Here is a 19,898-nt window from a genome sequence, read left to right as displayed (position 1 = left end):
ATACATCACCAGGCCTGTTGGAAATGGGAAAGAATCTCCAAAAGAAGGGAGGTGGGCAAAAGGTTGCAGCGTACAAACTAGAGGCAAGGGAGGAGGAGTCAAGCCCTTGACCAACTGTCAAAATTACTGTTCCGATGGTGACTGGGAGCTAGTTGAAAGAGGGCGGAGAGCTCTTTTCCTCTGGAATCTCTGTCTTTTTCTATCAGATTCGGTGGTTCTGTGAAAACCCATGACCCAGGCACAATTTCTGGAAAGTTTGAGACCTGCTTCATTTCCTCGTTTGTAGAACTGTATATAAAGAGCTGTCCTTCAGCATGTGCAGGACCTCATTCTTAGTTCCTGAGAAGAGCTTCTGATTATCAAAACAGGACATCCTCAACTGTACTCTAAACCGGGGTCTCAAACACGCGGCCCGCGGGGTGATTTTCTGCGGCCCACGAGCCCCTCGCAGCTCCCCACCCGCCCTCCCCTAGTGTTTACCAAAGCGGCCAGACATGCACCGGGAGCAGGGCAGGCTCCCTGCCTGCCCTGCGAAGCTCCGGGAAGAGGCTGGAACATGGGAAAGGGGGGGCAGAGGGGCTGTGTGTGGCTGTTACTTTAGGCAGCGCCCCCAGCAGCTCCAATTGGCCGAGAACAGGGAACCGCTCCAATGGGAGCTGCTGGAGGTGGTGCCTCAAGCAACAGAAACGCACAGCCCCTCTGCCTCCCCTTCCCCATGTTCCAGCCTCTTGCAGGGGCAGGGCAGACAGGTAGGGAGCCTGCCCTGCCCCCGGTACGTGCTGGGCCAGATCCTGCCCCCCGAACTGCTCCTGCAGCCAAACACTCTGCCCCGACCCCCTGCCTCACCCCACACCCCTCCTGCATCCCAACTCCCTGCCCTGAGCCCCCACCACACCCCACACCCCTCTTGCATCCCAACTCCCTGCCCTGAGCCCCCACCACACCCCACACCCCTCTTGCACCCCCTGGGGGCAGGGAGGGGGCAGAGTTGAGGTGGGGATTTCGGGGAAGGGGTTGGAATGGGGGCAGGGAAGGGGTGGGAAGAGGCAGGACCTCATGGAAGGGGTGGAGTGGGGGCGGGGAGGTGGGGGTGTCAGTAATGTGGCCCTCGGGCCAATGTTCTAATCCTCATGAGGCCCTCATGGTCATTTGAGTTTGAGACCCCTGCTCTAAACCAACTTCAGGAATCTTGACAAGTAGAGACGACACCTTTTGCACCACAACTGCTGTGGAGATGGATCTAGTGACAATGTCCGCAGCATCCAAGGACACTTAGAGTGAGGTTCTGGCTAATAACTGACCCTCCCTTTAATGATGACCTGGAGTGTTCTCTATGTTCCCATGGAAGATTTTCAGTAAAGGATGCAAACTTGTAATTCATGCAGACATACTTGGCCATGATTGCCTGAAAGTCTGTGATCCAAAATTGGAGGGTTGTAGATGACTAGATCTTCTGTCCAAACAGATCTAGCCTTATCTAGTCCTTGTCACAAGGAGTAGACCTGCAATAATGATGTTTACGCTACTCATTTACAGCATTCACCACCAAGGAATGAGGTGCAGGGGTGGGGGGAAGAGGGGAAATTCTGAGTCCCTGGGGGTAACGCAATATTTCTTATCCACCCATTTACAAGTTAGCGGGATGATGACAAGAGTTTGCCAGACAGTCTTTTCTGGATCCAGGAGCATTTCATTAATGGGTAGCACAAGCCGGGTGGGTGTCATAGATTGCAAAATGTCCAGGAGCTTGTGATGTGCGTTTTTAAACCTCCTCAGGAAGTATAAGAAATTGATTAAAATAGTCAGCCATTGACAGTGGAGGCGGCATGACTGCCTCTTAGATGAAACAGAGGTTTGTCTGCCTTAGGCTCCAGCTCCTCAAAGGGGCTCCTCATGTTGAGGTTTTGGTGGAGGAGACTGTGTGACCCTTCCTTGGTAAAATGGACCGGAGACCTGGCAAATTGCTGCTCATACACCACCCAAGGATCTCACTATGACCAGTGGGGAGACCCATAGACAGGAGAGGGGATGGTACCCAGCACTGATCCCACCCTCCCCAACGTGGGCAACGGGCCTTGCCCAAGTTTGGGTTCCTGTAATGAAGTGGAGGGGAACCCTGCACTGATAAGGAGGAGACTGACAATGTCTGCTTTATCCTCCTCAATGTCCTCCAGTGGGGCCTCCAGTAGAAAAAAAGCAGAGAATCTGGTGGTACCGATAAGCACTGGTAATCCAGAGACCGGGGTCTCATTACCGAGGGGTTTTTAGTACCCACAAGCAATGGGAACTCCAGCTCATCTAATGCTGACAAGTCCCTGGAGTAACAGAATTCCTCCAGTACCAAGTGAGTTGGTACTGACACAGCAATCGACTTGGGTAGTACCACTGGTTTGGAGCATGTAGGTGCCAGGGCTGAAAGTGTGTGCTTCAATTTTGAAGTACTGATGGAGCTGAGTGGCAAGACACCATTAAGTCTAAAACAGACAGTGCCGACCTGGAGATGGACAATACTGGGGCCCTGCCAGAACCATATTTCTCCAAAGCACTCTAGGATTTCCCTGCTCCACCAGTACCGGATGAACAGTCTTTTGCCTCCATGGTACCGAGTTGAGAGGTCGAGGCCTCTGATACCACAGACTTAGCAGGATATCAGGACTTCTTGGGAGCCGGTCCTTGTGGTGGGAAAGTGCACTCCTCTTCTTTGGAGCCTTCCCCGAGTTGTTCTTAGGCAAGACATTAGGCGAAGGGGCACTGGATCTGTCTGAAGGGAGGGACATGTCTCATGAGATGACTTGGAAGCAGGTTGAAAGGAGCACTCCATCAGAAGCAGCTTCAGTTTGGCCTCCTGAGTCTTCCAAGCGCAGGATTTTAGAGCCAGGCGAAAATTTCACTATGGGGGAGACGTAGGACTGTCCCAAACAATGAATGCACGTAGAGCGGCTGTCGCTGATTGGGATAGCCTCCCGACAAGAGAGGTGGCGTTTGAAAGCTGACAAGCCAGGCATGCCTAACCAGACCAAATAAACTCCCTAGAAAAAGAGAGGGGGGAAAAGGGAAAGTAAAAACGGAATCTCTCACACCTACATAGCTAATTCTACACTCACAACAATTAACACTAACTAAACAACAACTACAAAACACACTGATACACGCACAAGGCAGATACACTAGAGCTGAGTCTCAGGCCGAGGCACTAGAGAAGGAACTGAAAGGCAGTTTGCCCGTGCAGCCCTATATGCATTCAGAGTGTGGCACGAGATCATATAGAGCGCATGCGTGGACCAGACACTGCTAACTGAAAATCTCTGATCAAGGGTTCAAAGAGGTACATGCATACCTGAAGTGGAGCACCTATAGGGACACTACTTGTAGAACTGCAAGATTTCCATTTTGGACAATACACGTGCCTTGTTATGCATGAGAACAAATATGCTTACAAAGTGAATAGTGAAGTAAAAATTTATATTAAATGAAATGTGAAGCAATGGGATTTTTACCATATTCCATCCCCCCGCTCTCCCCAGGTGGGGAGGGTTCTTCAGGCTGGGAAATTTGCAAGGGCAAAAAAGGGATAATTTCTAGAGTTAACCCCATTCCAGCCTTACTGCACACACCAACATTTAATCTTGCAGCAGAATTAAGCAACATTAACTCTGTGACATACAGCCACATTAATTCACAGCCTCAGGACATTAGACTGAGAGTAAATGGTGTCTGAACACTAACAGCACAAGCAGGTGTTTTTGAAAGTCACTTCCCCTCCCCCTCTCAAAGACTTCCGTGAGATTTCTATGTGATAGTCTAGTGTACTATTAAAATACACATTTCGGATGCTCACTTAAAATTTGATCTATTTCTCAGAAAAAGATTCTGGGTTGCTAGCATTAAGGCCACTGTCATTATATCTGTCCTTTTGTCGTTTCCTCCCCTCATCTGTGTCTCTTCCATCTCCTTTGTCCTCAGTCTTCCTTTTCTCTTCATCCTGTCCTTTTGCTCTATCTCCACCTGTTTTTCTTTTGTTCTCAACAGGGTCAGCAACAGCATTTGGAAGGACTGCAGAAGAAAACCGAGTATAATCACATGACCGTCTCAGAGTCTCTTTGCAGCTGGTTCCATGTGTAAAGCATTTTTATGCCAATGTGGCTGCTGCTAGACAGACAGTTATCCTTAGGTGTGAGAACAAATTGGGAAGCACAGACCCACAGAAGAACTTTGAGAAAGACAAACCACCACCACCTCCACCACAAAAAATACATCATGCTCCATCACAATAATTTTCATGGCCAGAATCAGGCAGGAAAGTGGTGTTATACACCAGTGTTTTAATTCTGCAAACTGCAAAACTAGCTTCTAAGCTCCTCCAGGGAAGGATTCCATGGGCTTGCTTGAAAATGAATTCGGAAAAGCCTATATTAATGCACAGTGAAGGATACAAATTACCACACCCAAAAGTCAGGAAAGAAAAGAGCTACGGCTTTGATTGAAATAATTCTACAACAATACACATAAGAAGTACAAAAAAAAAAAAGTACAAGAGTCTAACTTACAAGTTTGGTCATTATACCTCATATCATATGGCTAAAATGGGGAAATTAATATTGTTAACTTTAGCTTTTTCCTTTCCTGACTCTTGGCGATTGAATTGGTAAATGTATCATTCAATTAATGTAGGGTTTGCATTTTATTTTTAAAAAGTTAAAACAGCACCCACTGCACTATGAAGTCATGCAAATAAATCTTGGAAAATCCACAGGATTTAAACTCTGTCTTCTAGCAGATATACAATTATTATTTCATTCCAAAGTGCTTGCAGACAGTTATAAAATTTACAATTTTTTTAAGCCCACATATACACTAAATCTTTTTTTAAACTGCTTATAACTTCAATTGTGTGAGATAATACTTTTTATTGGACCAACTTCTGTCTGTGAAAAAGAGATACTTTCTAGCTTGCGGAGTTCTTCAGAACTGGGAAAGGTACTCAGAGTGTCATAGCTAACTACAAGGTTGAACAGCTTGTTTAGCATAAGGAATTAACATGTTGTAAGAGACTATTCAAGATGATGTGGGTAGTTAACATCTCTGCAGTCACAGAGCAAAGGAGGGTAGGGTTGTAGATTGTTGTAATAAGCCATTAATCCAGCATCTTAATGAATCATGAAGTCCATGATTTTTAGTGTTTAACAAAGCTATGAACTTAAACTCCCAGGCTCATCTTTTGGTTATGAGGATTTCTTTTGAGGACAAAAACTGAGAGATCTGGCGCACTTTGTGAAAAATGTTCGCCCACAGGTGATATAGTGCTTGTGTCTTATTTTTCTGTGCATGTTCATTCCATAGCATAGTAAGTGTTTTGCTTGACCCACAAAGTTGTTACTGGGACATTTTGTGCACTGGATGAGGCATACTATATGTTGTGATAGGCATGTGCGGGAACTATGGATCTTGAAAGGCGACTTGTGGGGGGTATTAATCATCACAGATTTAAAACTTGCACACATACCTCTCCTGCTGTTGCTCTGGCAGGGTCTGCCATCCTGAAGAGCAACGGCTAGGACTGTCTTTTATTGCTATAAGTTCCAGCATAGCAATTCTGAGCCTTCCCAGAGCCTCAAAGGAGATTCTCGCCTTGAAAGTAAGCTTTAGTCATACTGGCGTTTGTGTCCATTATGAAATATAACGGGCCCACAAAATTCCCTGTCTTGATTTCCTTAAGGAATTTTTCTATTTGGGCTACATCAACCCTACTTGGTTTCTGCAATATCGTCTAGATGAGCAACAGCAAAATGATAATTTTTGGTCATTGCCTTTATCACTGTGGTCTGACAACCAACCCAGCAAACAAGGCAGATGCCTCAAACAGATTCCAATTGCCACTTCCTGGTCACTTAAGTAGCAATATTTGAATGCATCTCAAAATAAATGCATGCTTTTGATAATTTTTGAGATCCAGAATCACAAGCTAAACGTTGAATTCAATATAGTGAACAATGTTTTCATTTTTCTGTCTTGATCCTCACAATTCCCAAAGCTGTTTTTAATTCTACTGTGATACCATCAGCTGTCCTAGATTCCAAGTCTACTACCTCAGTAAAGAGTACAAGCTTCCCCACACTGCACAGACTTGATGTACACACAGACTCTTGCTCAGCTAGACACACCCCAGAGAATCCATCAGCAAGTACAATAATAAACCTAGCTTTCTATATGCCTTTTTAAGACGCTTCCCTACAACACTTCGTAATTGCTTCCGAAGGCTCTCGCTCCATGAGTGTTTATCTGTTTAATCCAAGATTAATGCGATTTTTGACATTGTGAAGTCGCTAAAACTGAAATTATACTTGGCAATGGCAGATGTGGTGTTCTATATGGTAACAAACATTGCTTCTTGTGTGTTACACTTTACAGAACAATATACTTATAGAAGTTTCTTATGAACAAAATGACTTTCTGCATCCACAAATTTCAGGTGATCAGCAATGTACACATAATGAAACCATACTAAACGTTTTATGCTCACTTTCCAAGGGATGCCCTTATCAGAAAGCTTATGCTTTCAGCAAGTTACCAAAAAAAAAAAAAAAAAAAAAAAAAAAAAATTCTCTGATATGGCTATATATTTGTCCATAAATTTTAGAAAGTGTGTTTATGGCTAAGTTTTCCCTTGACTAACATTCACAGCTGTGCTAAGTGATTCATGTTTACTTAGTCCACAAGCAAACTCTCTCTAGTGATTTGGGCTGATGGATTCAAACCAACTCACACTCACTCAAAAAATAACCGCACCACACAGAATGGTTTGATATGTTTCAGACATTTGTTAATGTTTTGTTCTAGTTAAACCCATGGAGTCCGTGTGTATGTATATATAGACTGTATATAAGTGTGTTTATAATAGTGTGTAAGTCAAGGAAATTAAATGGACTGGCTCTAGCAACAGCAGTTAAGTATTGGCGAGAAGTCATCTCCCTCCTAAAAACAAATCAAAGTATGCTTTGCAGCAGCAAATAATCAGATTACTGTTTATTTTACCACACGACACTTGGCCTGGTTGGAAAATTAAATTATTGCTTGCTTTTCTGGCCTAAGATACTGCCTTTGAACTACAGGGCCAAGGCCTACAACTTGTAAGCATTACACTCCCACTAAACATCAGAACAAACAAATCCTGTAGTAGTAGCAGTTGCAGCTCTAAAAGAGCCTACTCCATCTTGACTGGAAAATTAAACTGTTGCTTCCTTTCTGGTTATAACTTCAAAGCCCACACTCAAACTCTCCTCTCCTAAGTCACCAGACATCGGATCAAAGAACTGACATCTCCAAGCAGAGGCTCAGCTTCATGCATGCTCAGCAGCGCACTTCTCCCTGAGCCCATGCCCTTTTCAAGACATTACTTACCTAGTTGATATTTATTAAGACCATTCCCCCTCATTTTGGGCCAACAGCTTAATAGTGATGTGCCTAATACCACTCAGCCTACCCTAACTTCCTCTGTTGTCCTAGTCCAGATAGCAGACATAAAATCCAACACTTGTTCTTGCCCAGATAGCACTTCTGCTAGTCCAGAGCTTCTGGCAGAAGGCTCTCTCCAAATTTGGCCAGATGACTGGAGACAACCAGAGCATCTATTTACATACACCACTTAATGCTCTGAACTCTTAAGCCTAAGATCTGTTTCCAAATGCAAAACCAAAGTCAACAGAAGTTACCTGATCCAAAAAGTTAAATAGCAACATTGTTCCCCTTGTCCCCTCTCCCTGATGATTATTTAATTGAAGAATTAGCCCACAATATTTATGTATTTAAGTTCAGGTCACACTTTACAGTAATACTGGCAAGAAATACACAACTTTGTTACATTCAATAGGATTACTATGGTTACTATAGCTGGCAAAACAGAACTGCTACAACTTGCTCATAATTACATTCTGCCCTATAAATATCTGTGAGAATGTATAGACTCACACACAGAACTGAGTGAGCAAATCACCTGTCTTGGAAACAAAGTACTTGTTTCTGTGACATTAGGGCCCAGAGTTAGCTTTTTACTGTAAATACCCAAATGCTCCTGAATTCCATAGTAGAGTTCCTTCAGTAAAGCAAACTCCATGCTACCAGTGCAAAAACTTAAGAAAACATCTTTCCGAAACAGATACAGATTGAGTCTGCTGGGCCACTGGCGTTGGGTGATTTAAGATCTGCCATGCTAGGTCCTCAGTCAAGTTTAGGCTTAAGATGCGCACTATGATATTACAGATGTTGGGACTACTTCATCACACAATCTGTGCCACTGTTAGTCTCCTGTGTAGCTGCTCTATGCCAACGGGAGAGAACTCTGTCGCTGGCATAATTAAACCACCACAACAGGCTTTTTTTCACATCCCAACCAACAAACGTTCTAGTGTAGACATAGCCTAAGTGCCCATGCTAATATTGTTAGACCTGTCAAAATGCTTTGATCATCACTGATTAAAAGTGCTATTCTAGAGTGGCTCTGTTCTTTCTTGACTAAAGTATTCTCAGAAGGTGGTGTAGGGAGATAGTGCACTGAAGGAAAAAAACCAAAGGGCTAGTCTATACTGGTAACGCTAAAGCCATGGCAGCGCTTTAACGTGGCTTGTGTAGTCGTGACAGAGCACTGGGAGAGAGCTCTCCCAGAGCTCTAAAATACCACCTCCACGAGGGGCGTGGCTCCCAGCACTGGTGCACTGTCTACACTAGTGCTTTCCAGCACTGAAACTTGCTGCACTCAGGGGGGTGTTGTTTTTTCACACCCCTGAGCGAGAAAGCTGCAACACTGTAAATTGCCAGTGTAGACAAGCCCTAACATGTGAAGTTGTGCAGGGATCCATTTAATCTCTCCTGTTCAATGTGTGTGGGACCATGATGACAACACAACTCTATCATACGCTACCCAAACAGTGCTGCTGAACACATGGCACCGTTTCTCAGGGTGACTGGCATATGGATGAGAGATTGATGTTTAATCCTGACAACACTGAGGTGATGCTGGTAGGCTGGGGAAATAACCAAAAGATGTGGCAAGGATGATTCTCTCACCTATAATTGGGGTTGTATGCCTGTCACATTAACAAGTAAAAATTACACCGGTTAAAGGTAGAGGGGACAGGACTGCTCCAGCCAGCCCAGGGCTGGGGGTTAACGGTTAGGGTAGGTTAGCAGTAAGACTAATGCTTACCAGTTAACAGTTTAATATTTTGCATCCCTAAGTCCTGTATCAGTTTACATTTTCAAAGGCTTTCTTCATCAATATAGACTACAGATGTTAGTTTGAAAAAAGAAATCTCAAGTTCTGCAGAACCTATAACCACCACCACAGGTGCAGGAATGATATTGTAGCACATCCTGTGACCTCCTAATTAAAGGCAAGGAAACAGAATCACTAACTAGAACCAGGCAGAATGTAGACAGGTAAAGTTTCTAAGTTCAATGTGTGGGTTCACACACTGGTATGTGAGGTGATCTAATGGTGGGTGGAAGAGAAAGAGGACAAGATTGATGGGATGATGGGAAAATACAGTATCAAGAGGGTATATTGCTTGGGTGGATGGGAGGAAAAGATGCAATGAGACAGGGGAAAAGTGTGAACATACTCATAGACTCATAGACTTTAAGGTCAGAAGGGACCATTATGATCATCTGGTCTGACCCCCTGCATGCTGCAGGCCATAAAACCGTCCCTACCCCTTCCCTGGACTCTGCTGTTGAAGTCCCCAATCCTGTTTTTAGTGACTTCAATCGGCAGAGACCCTCCTGCTAGAGATCCCTGCCCCATGCTGCGGAGGAAGGCGAAAAACCTCCAGAGGCTCAGCCAATCTGCCCTGGAAGAAAATTCCTTCCCGACCCCAAATGTGGCGATCAGTAAGACCCCGAGCATATAGGCAAGAGTCTCCAGCCCGACCCCGTTAGCCATTATACTATTCCCCCACCATTGCTTGGCTTTCCTTGACTACTATGTTTTACCATTAAACCATTCCCTCCATAAACTTATCTAACTTTATCTTAAAACCAGACAGGTCCGTCGCCCCCACCGTTTCCCTCGGTAGGCCGTTCCAATATTTCACCCCTCTGACGGTCAGAAACCTTCGTCTAATTTCAAGTCTGAACTTCCCCACGGCCAGTTTGTATCCATTCGTTCTGGTATCCACGTTAGTACTAAGCTGGAATAATTCTTCTCCCTCCCTTGTATTAATCCCTCTAATATATTTAAAGATAGCAATCATATCCCCTCTCAGCCTTCGCTTTGTCAGACTAAACAACCCAAGCTCCTCTAGTCTCCTTTCGTACGACAGCTTTTCCATTCCTCTGATCATCCTAGTGGCCCTTCTCTGCACCCGTTCCAGTTTGAGTTCATCTTTTTTAAACATGGGAGACCAGAACTGCACACAGTACTCCAAATGAGGTCTCACCAGCGCCTTGAACAACGGAAGCAGGACCTCCTTATCCCTGCTAGATATACCTCGCCTAATGCATCCCAAGACAGCATTGGCTTTTTTCACCGCCACGTCACATTGTCGACTCATAGTCATCCTGCGGTCTACAAGAACCCCTAGGTCCTTCTCCTCTTCCGTAACTTCTAACCAATGCGTCCCCATCTTGTAACTAAAATTGTTATTAGTCATCCCCAAATGCATCACCTTACACTTTTCACTATTAAATTTCATCTTATTTCTGATACTCCAATTCACAAGCTCATTCAAGTCTCCCTGCAGGATATCCCTGTCCTCCTCCGAATTTACAACGCCTCCCACCTTCGTATCATCCGCAAATTTTATCAGCCCACTCCTGCAATCGGTTCCGAGGTCAGTTATAAATAGATTAAATAAAATGGGTCCCAAAACCGAACCTTGAGGCACTCCACTAGTAACCTCCCTCCAACCTGACAGTTCACCCTTTAATACAACCCGCTGCATTCTCCCCAGTAACCAATTCCTTATCCACTTCTGGATTTTCATATCGATCCCCATGTTTTTCAGTTTAACCAATAATTCCTCATGGGGTACAGTATCAAACGCTTTACTGAAATCCAGGTATATTAGGTCCACCGCATTTCCCTTATCTAATAAATCCGTTACTTTCTCAAAGAAGGAGATCAGATTCGTTTGGCACGATCTGCCCTTCGTAAAACCATGTTGTAATTTATCGCAATTGCCACTACCCTCCAGGTCCTCCACTAGTTTCTCTTTCAGAATTTTCTCTAACACCTTGCACACTACAGATGTTAGACTAACAGGCCTGTAGTTACCCGGATCACTTTTTTTCCCTTTCTTGAAAATAGGAACCACATCAAGGAAGCTAAGGCAGAGAAAAGAACAACAACAAAAAAGACATCTTTTTATTAACTAAAAGATAAATTTCTGTTCTATTCAACTAGCCCTAGGAACATTTTTTTTTTAAAGTATAAATACGAAATTGATTGGGGATATAGATACACCACACAGCTGTTATATTCCCTTTTTGAAACTGCAGGAGTGTGGATTTGGGGCATGACAATACAAAGGCATTTTTCACCCTAGTATGGAGTCAAGTAATTTTTTCCAATTTTTGTGTAGAGGAAACTCCCCCTCCCAGAAGTAGCCAAAAATCTGGTCAAGGGATAGGGTTGCTAAAACCCACACAACTCTTAGCAGCCTCTGGAGAGAGAAGATCATTTATTTTCAGCTAGTATAGCTTTTTTATTGGGGGGGTAAGGAGGAGAAGAGGGGTGTCATTTATCTTAAGCTTTTTACCAAGTTGTTGCCTCCTACCCAAAAACCTTTTGTACAGATTTATTTTGATATCATTACTATCCTAAACTAATAGGCTGTGCAACTGTCAAGCTGCTGCTATATTCCACTCTGTATGTGATTGCATTTCAGCACTGGAGTAATATGTACTCACACATATTAGAGCTTCTTGTGCACTTTTGGATCCTTCCATATGAAAAAAAACGCACTACGTTTAAGTAAGTAGTTGAAACAATGAACGTGAACAAAGGCAAGTTTGCTGTTGGGGCAAAATTCTTTCAGCAAATCACAGAATTAATTCCTACATAGTCTAAATTATGAAAATTCAAGAGGCCATGAACCTACACACATTATGCAAGAAAATAGCTAGATTTGGGCATTTAACCTAAGATGAGTAGCTGTACAGCACTCACTAAAATTGTTTTTATGAAAAATTACAAGTAATTCTATTACATGTATATGACATTTACACATGCAGTGAAAAGTTTATTGCACCCCTTGAGAATTAGCCTGTTATGAAGGGCTGCGGGCAGAGACAAAGTAACAGTTTGAAGACAGCAGTATTAAAAGTATTTTTAAGTGTAGCAAGTCCTACATGTTCTTTAAAACACTGTCTTTCATAATCAACAGCAGTCAGTTTCACAGTCATTAAAGTTTACTGTTTAAGTTTGCAAGTTGTGAGTTTTCCCATTTAAGAGTTGTATTTTTATGAAGAGGTGCATTTTATTGTTGTGTGTTGCAAGACCACACTTCATTTTCAGGACAATTTCTCCCGTTTGCTTCCAGTTGTACATCATTTCCAAGTATAAAACAACTAGGTGCAGCACTAAGCCATGGTAAGCTCCATACCTCAATTTCAGCAGATTTTACTGGCAAGCATCAAATTTAAACAGCAACCCAGAAGTTATTAGTTGAATGTTTAAATATAAACTTACAAATCCAACTAACATTTATCTTTTAAATGTGATTAAGATCACAGCTAGACCTTTCAAAATGACAAATACATCTAATATTTTTTTTATATTGCCCTCAATTCATTCCTAGGAACTAGTATAGGCCCAACCAGTATGTCTTTTTAAGGAACACACAAAAAATTTTGTTTTGCACAGAAGAAGTTTGCAAACCCAATATTACAGAACTGTAAACACAGAGGAAGGCACTTGACCTTAACTAAATTTAAAAATATACAATTGAGGGAAGCATAAGTGCTCTCAAAATCAAAACAAAAGCATCTAGTGGATCTTGGAAGATGCTCTTAACCCTGACAAGACAACATCTACTATTTCTACCTCTGGTGAAAGAATACTGGGACACCACAATCCCTACAACAGTTATCCCAGAGAAGTGGGCAGCATGTTTTGTCCAGGATGAAGCACAAATGACAAGTTCCCTTTACTGGGGCTGGGAAAAGAGAGGTGCTGGGAATCTTATGCCAGTCCCTGGATCCAACTTCAAGACTCATCCTTTCAAATCAGCCTGTAGTGAGTGAGCATCTGATAAATTTAGGGGGAAAGCACATATACTCCCTGCTATTGAACTAAAGGAGCATTCACTATGTTCCCACCTCTGATCCTCCTGGATGCTATGATGGTATGTAGAGTCCCTGCTACTCTGCCCTCCCAGGGCCTCCACTTTTGGAGTCCTCTCTTCCTACAGACTAGTTACAGTGCCCGACTGCTGCTGCTCCTCCTGGCTTTCCACAGCAGCAACACAGCAAGATTTACTTGGGCATTCAGTTTCATTACTACTCACAGAATTATGAATAGAAGCAGTGAAACAGACCCAAAATAGGTCCAGTTTTCACTCTGCTACAGTTTAGGAAGCTCTGATTAATGGCAGAGTCACCAGAGCTGCCTGCAGACTTCGGAAACAGCACTGCATCAATATACACCTGGTCATATACAGGAATTTTTTTTCACAACCAAAATGGCTAGACACATCACTTAAAAAAGTAAAGCCTACTTTTCCAAGACCTGGACTCTGATTATTTGAATCTTGCTTCATCATACCCAAAGAGGCCACCAAAATTCTGATGCCCATTAGAAGTTACCCTTTTCAGCATACAGTAGTATTGCTGTCCTCCAGAAGAGACACTGTCTCCTACTCCACACAGTCCTTGCCTCTGCTTCTGGTGTTCTGATTATATATCCTTTTAAAGACACCAACAGGACATGGAGGACATGATCACAATGGGGGGGAGGGAGAGGAAAAGAGGGGTATCACCATTGTGGGCGCTTTATGTTAAGGCCTCTGCTTCTCCATTGTGTTATACATTTGGTATAAAAACATCGTATTTGCTAGCGTACATCAATTTATGGGCATGCATCTTCCTAGATTTTGACCTCAAATAGGAAGAGAGACCCAAATCAAACCTTCAAAAATTAAGAGGAAAAGCTTAGGTAAGACCATTTTAGTTTCTGATCATGACAGCTCTAGATCTGGGTCAATTTTACACAGTCACATGCAGAAATATTGATTAACACCTCCTGCTTCCTCTGCTACTCTCATATAAGGAGAATGAATGAGAATAAAATGGAGTCACACAATATTCTCCATATAAATGGAGAATGAAATGTGTTATTGCTATATCTAATCAACTGTACAGTCTCATGTTGCTAATATGGGCTAACTACTCAAAATGTTCATAAGTACTGCAGGTACTCTGATCACATAGACATGACAGGGTAGACTTCAGACCATAAACCCAATATTTTCTTCAAAGCTCCAACCACAGTGGAAGGCATCTTAGACTAGAAAATGCTAAAATTTCTGACAAATGTTTGAAAGCTCACAATTACCTAAAGCTTTGGAGTGAACTAAAACTCCACATGTACAAATAAGCAATAGGATACAAACACAGCTTTGCCAGGTGTAAGTATCAAAATGCAAGTCTCAAAGTGATCGGTTTAAATAATAGTGATATATATCAGACCTTCACGGTCCTTTTATAAAGCCATCCAGATTTCTACAAGAGTGGACCTGAAGTGCCTTTGAATGAAAATTATTCACATAGATGAGCAAGATCATGTTACCTTTGCATATGAATATATTTAAACCAAGAATCAACAAATTCCAGATTATAAATATGTAACTGATCTTTAGAAACACACAATAGGGTCTTTTTCCTCCAACACTATCTTTTTTATTAATAGGATTAAATATAGATTTCTAATTCTCCTCAAAATCCCAATGCCATAAACTGGGAGATCAAGGATGAGCACATAGTAAACCACTTACCCAATTTACAATATACATGTAATACTACTGTTAAGAATGGGGCCATAGGCCTCATCCTTAAAAAAAAAAAAAAAAAAAAAAATTCAATTTCTGAAAGATAGAAATACAGGATGTTCTTTTTCACTAACAGTTCAATGTGTTCACATACATCATATTCAAGAATTTTTTTTCACAGCACATTTAACAGAGCCGGAAACACAAGATATTATGGAAATAGACTTTTCTAAGCCTCCTGCTAAACTTGCACAAAAAAAAAAGTGTTCACACCCCAGTTGTGGGTGCATACTTATAGCAAACATTCCACTTTTCAATGTATCACACAACAGAAAATGTTTAGAAGCATATAACTGTACAAATATGTGAAATGATCACATGTGCATGTAATTCATTTCCTTCCCTCCATTGCTCCATAGACACAAATGCAGCACATAGCTCTTTAAAACCAAATTGCAACAGAAATATTCCCTTTAAATAGCTAGTCAAACTAACAACAATATAGTTATAGATAAGAGGCAGAAAGGCACACCAAACAAATATTTTTTGTTAAACAGGCCCAAATGGAAACCATGGTGTGTGCCTATTCAAGGTTAATGAGGGGGAGGGAAAGGGAGCTGTTTCATCCAGTGCTAGAGACAGTCTAGATCTTCTTCCACTGACCAGCCCAGAATCCCTCACACAATTACGATTACTGACAAACAACAGTGCAAATTCTCTTTTAAAAACCCGATGTTTAATCTGCCCGGGGTGTGGGTGCGAAATCAATACTCACTGCTAACTTTCATGCTGCCAAATGCTGAAGGCTGCTGCACTGGTTTGCAGCTCTCTGCAAAGGAGGTGGTTCTGGGCCGCCCTGACATGGTCTCTCTCTCTCTCCCTCTGATCACCTCTCCTCCTTTCTTCCTTTCGCCTTCTTCTCTTCCTGGTGGTTGGTGTGCGTGCCTCTCTCTCAGGTGGAGAGGGATACAAAATGCAACATTAAATTCCAGCCCCCCTCCCCCCCAGGGGAAACCCTCTCCCCCTCTGAATCTCTCTTCTCAGGGCTTCTTCACTCCTCGTTTATAAAAACATCCTTCCCAGCAGCACCACTGGGTCCAACAGCTGCCTCCACCCAGCACACGAGCCCCCCCGATGCTGCTCCTGCTGCGGCCTGGGAAACAGTGGGGGTTGCTAGGCCTTGCTGCCCCCACCCTGAGAGCCAGTCACATGGGGCGCAAGCTACAGCCGAGCTCCTCTTCTTTCCTCGCCGGGTTTTCTACTTCTCCCCCCCTCTCCTCTTAGGGAGGCAGCAGCGATGGGGACTATTTTCTCCGGCGCAAGGATCTCCGGGTCTGCTCGTTGTTTCGCGAGATCGGAAGAGGATCCGGCGCGGGCGGTGGGATCCTCAGCGGGCGGAGTGGGGGAGTGAAGCGGTCGGGCGTCCTCGCTCGCTCCGGCTTCTCAGTGCGGGGATGAGGCGACGGCTCCGGCGCGGCTCCTCATAGCGCCCGCAGGGGCAGCGGGCGGCGGCTAACGCTGAAGCGGCTGCAATGCGGGCGGCGGGCGGAGGCGGCGGCACAGGCCATGGTGGCGGCTCCCGGCCCCGGCTCCTCCTCAGCCGGCTTCAGAGCCCTGGCGGCGGCGGCTGCTCCCCTGGGCGCCCAGGGCACATGGGACCCGCCGGATCCTCCTGCCGCTCCCCCCCGCGCCGCTTCCGGCGCCGGCAGCTGCTGCCTCCTGCCGGGAGCCCCCGCGGCCGCGCCGATCAGTCCCTTTGTCCCCGCTGCTGCTGCTGCTGCCGCCGCCGTTCCGTGCCGGGCTCCTGCCGCCGCCGCCGCTGCGCTCTGTGTGTGCTGTGCGCCAAAGCCGCGCAGCCGCCTATCCCCGTCGCCGCCCTACGCTGCGCAACGGCCCTAAGCAGCCTCCGTGAATACCCAGTCAAACCGCCCGAGGCCCCCGCACGGCAACACCCGAAGCACATCGGGGCCAATCCAGCGGTGGTTACGGTAATAACCTCATCAGCGTGGGGCCAATCACCGAGCGGGAACGGAAACATCCGGAATACATCGGAGCCAATCGCGAGGCCGTTACGGAAATAGCCGAACCTACCCGAAGATAATCAGAGACCCAATCAAAAGACGTTGCCGCCGCCCTAGCAGCCCCGAGAGCCGATCCAATGGAAAGAGCTTTCTCCTAAAGCCAATCAGAAGCCGCTCAGTCCCTCTAAAGGGCTTTAAACTGAAGCCTTGGGCGCTGAGCGGCTGAGGCTGTGATTGGCTATCTGGGCAGGGTGCTGTAACTTGTCATGTGATTGGCTAAGAGGGATGAGGCGGCCAGCCAGTTCTCTGCGCGGTACCAGTCTGCAGCGACGGGCGGCCTGTAACGCGCATCCCCATTGGGGGAGGGCCAGGCCGGGCCAGGGCCGAAGGGAAGACGCAGCGGCCCGGGCGGTGCTGAGCCCATTCAGGCCCGAGGGGAAGCCAGGAGCCCGGCCCTTCCTGCGTGGGGGAGGAGCCGGCCATACCCCGCCGTGACCTGACGAGGCGGCGGAAGGGGGAGCAGCAGCCTGGGGGCTGGCTCCGGCTCCGCCCGCGCGGCTCAACGTGGCACCGAGCGGCCCGTCGGCGGGCGGGGCTGACCTCACACACGGCAGCCCAGGGCACAGCAGGGCCTGGTGCACTGGGCACCGCCAGCCCGGCTCCTGGACAGGACACGCCAAGGCAGCCCCGGCTCGGCCTGGGGTTGTCCTGGCGTCTCCGGGAATGAAAGATGAAGCTTTAATTAAAGATTGTGTCAGGTGATAAACTCCAGGAAGACGTCCAACCACAACTGGCAACCTGAGCTCTGTCCTGTGCACACCGGCAGCCGCTCGTTGTACCTAGCTCGCCTGACCCCACAGCCCCTCACGGCTGTCAGCTTTGCCAACTGGGCGTGCAGTGACCACTCCTGACACAGTCGTAACTCTGCACCTGTTCTCTTCTCTTCCCGGGGGTTGGCAGGGAATAGGTGGTACAGGATGGGGGCTGGCGAATGTTAAGGGGCCATGTAGGGTAGTTGCATTAAGCATGAGTAACACCTATGTTCTTCTAGTAAAGCCTGTCGATCAAAGCACACACTTGTGCATTCTCTGTGTGCCGCAGATGTAACAGGAATGAATGTTTCAAAGAGTTTAAAAATGGTGTTGGGGTACTTTTATGTAACTTTTGCCTTTAAGACTAATGTCTAAATTACCTTGAGTTTGGCTCTACAGGGATCAGAGACTTCTTAAAAATGTCCAAAAATAGATATGCATAACAAGGTTATTATTTAAGGTCTAGTATCTTGGACATTTCCTAGATGCATGTGTTGGGGGAAGCTGTGAATCTTGTGTGTGTGTAATTATTATATGAAGTTACCATTCCTATCTCTGCCAAGCCCTAGAAGATCAGACTTCTAGTCTGTCACTACTACTGCACTGAATAGTGCCTGTCCTATGCCTTAGGTAATTTTTGTGGAGAAATTCCACAGCTGAGGAAAGGAGACATTTCTGTGAAAGGTTGCTTTTTAAAAAACAAGATGACAAGCTGCTTAGACTAGATTTGGAAAGCTGGAAGTAGCCTGGGATTATCAAGCAGAGTGGAACAGGAGGAGTTGGTAAATGGTGTGCGATAAATTGAAGAACCAGGTGATAAAGTTTAAAACTAATTCAAAATGGTCCTGCTCAGCACTTTGCTCATCTCAGAGCACAGGGAAACCTAGTACAGATTTCTTCACCATATAGCTATCAAACCACATAAGCATGGTACCCATCTATCAAATCTGTTTACCAAAAACTGAAAAAGGATAAGTGAGGCCTAGTCTATATTTTGCTGGTGTAGTAATATGGCAAAAAAAAACCCTTAATGCAGATACAGTTTCAACAACAAAAAAGTGTTTTTGACAGTGTAGCTTATACTGGTTCATTGAGCAAACAAAAGTACTTTTTTGCCAGTGTAACTCTGTCTACTCTAGGACTTTTTCCAGCATAGAAATGTTGAGGGAAAAAAAAAATCACATTCCTAATTGCTATACCAGCAAACATTTCTGGTGGAGACCTGGCCAATGGTAACTAAAACCCTATCCTTTATAACAACTTCATTTCCAAGTAGAAATGCTGCTTTAAAAATAAACTAGCTAACTAACTCAAAATGGTCCTTTGCTCACCCCAGCGCAGCGTAGCCAAGGATGCTTACTCAAAATATTCTGGTCTTTCTGGGAAATGACCTATGTTTCTAAGTAGTCCAAGGGACCAGAGATTGTTTAAGGTCTGGATCTCCTGAACTACCAGGGATAGAAACTATAATCCTCTACCACTGAAAAGTTAAAAAGTCCTGTGAAATCTGGTTACAGTGAACTTCAAGGGCAACTGCTGGCCACAGGTTAAATATTGATAGCGCCCGGCTGTATAATTATAATGTTATTATATTGTATTTTTTATAATTTTAATTAAGTTCATATAATTTTTTTTAAAAAATCACAGATCACAATCAGTGTCACATCGCTTACTTTCTGAAATCCACCTTCCTGGACTTCCTTGCAGCAAACTCACTTCCCAGGTGTATATGGTCTTGCTACCTTCCATGGATTATTTTTAAATGTAATTACACATTTGCAACACCGAGAGCCCATGACCCAGGAACTGGGTGGCTCTTGGAGGGCCCATATGTGCCCTGGTGCTGGGGAACCCCAGGACCCTCCAGCATGGAGGAGGGGCTCTAAGATCTGTTTTCTCAGGGGGCTGGGAGGGGGAGGGGAGACGGAAAAGCAGATGGATGGAGGACCCCAGTCCTGGTGGGTGGTAGAGAGAGCAGAGTTGTGGGACCCCAGGTCCTGGTACTGCAGGGAGGGGGAACCCCAAGACTGGAGAGCTGAAAGGCAAGGAGGACCCTGAGGCAGGGGGGTGATAAGGGCTGTCCCTGG

The 19,898-nt window shown here is 44.9% G+C and overlaps 1 protein-coding gene across 4 annotated transcripts in view; it reads right to left on the bottom strand.

The window, feature by feature from the left end:
- The window catches only part of GSK3B (glycogen synthase kinase 3 beta), a 239,654-nt gene extending 220,262 nt beyond the window's left edge, over positions 1-19,392 (bottom strand). For all 4 annotated transcript variants that reach the window (XM_054043189.1, XM_054043181.1, XM_054043199.1 and 1 more), the window contains exon 1: positions 15,754-19,392. In XM_054043189.1, the coding sequence (XP_053899164.1) occupies positions 15,754-15,841 (88 nt within the window). In that variant the 5' untranslated portion in view covers positions 15,842-19,392. The remainder of the gene's footprint in view (positions 1-15,753) is intronic.
- Between the last annotated feature and the right edge of the window lie 506 nt (positions 19,393-19,898).

This window comes from Malaclemys terrapin, chromosome 1 (assembly GCF_027887155.1).
Source record: "Malaclemys terrapin pileata isolate rMalTer1 chromosome 1, rMalTer1.hap1, whole genome shotgun sequence".
NCBI lineage: Eukaryota > Metazoa > Chordata > Testudines > Emydidae > Malaclemys > Malaclemys terrapin.
The sequence above is the reverse complement of the archived record's forward strand: the minus strand, read 5'-3'. Positions and strand labels throughout refer to the sequence as shown.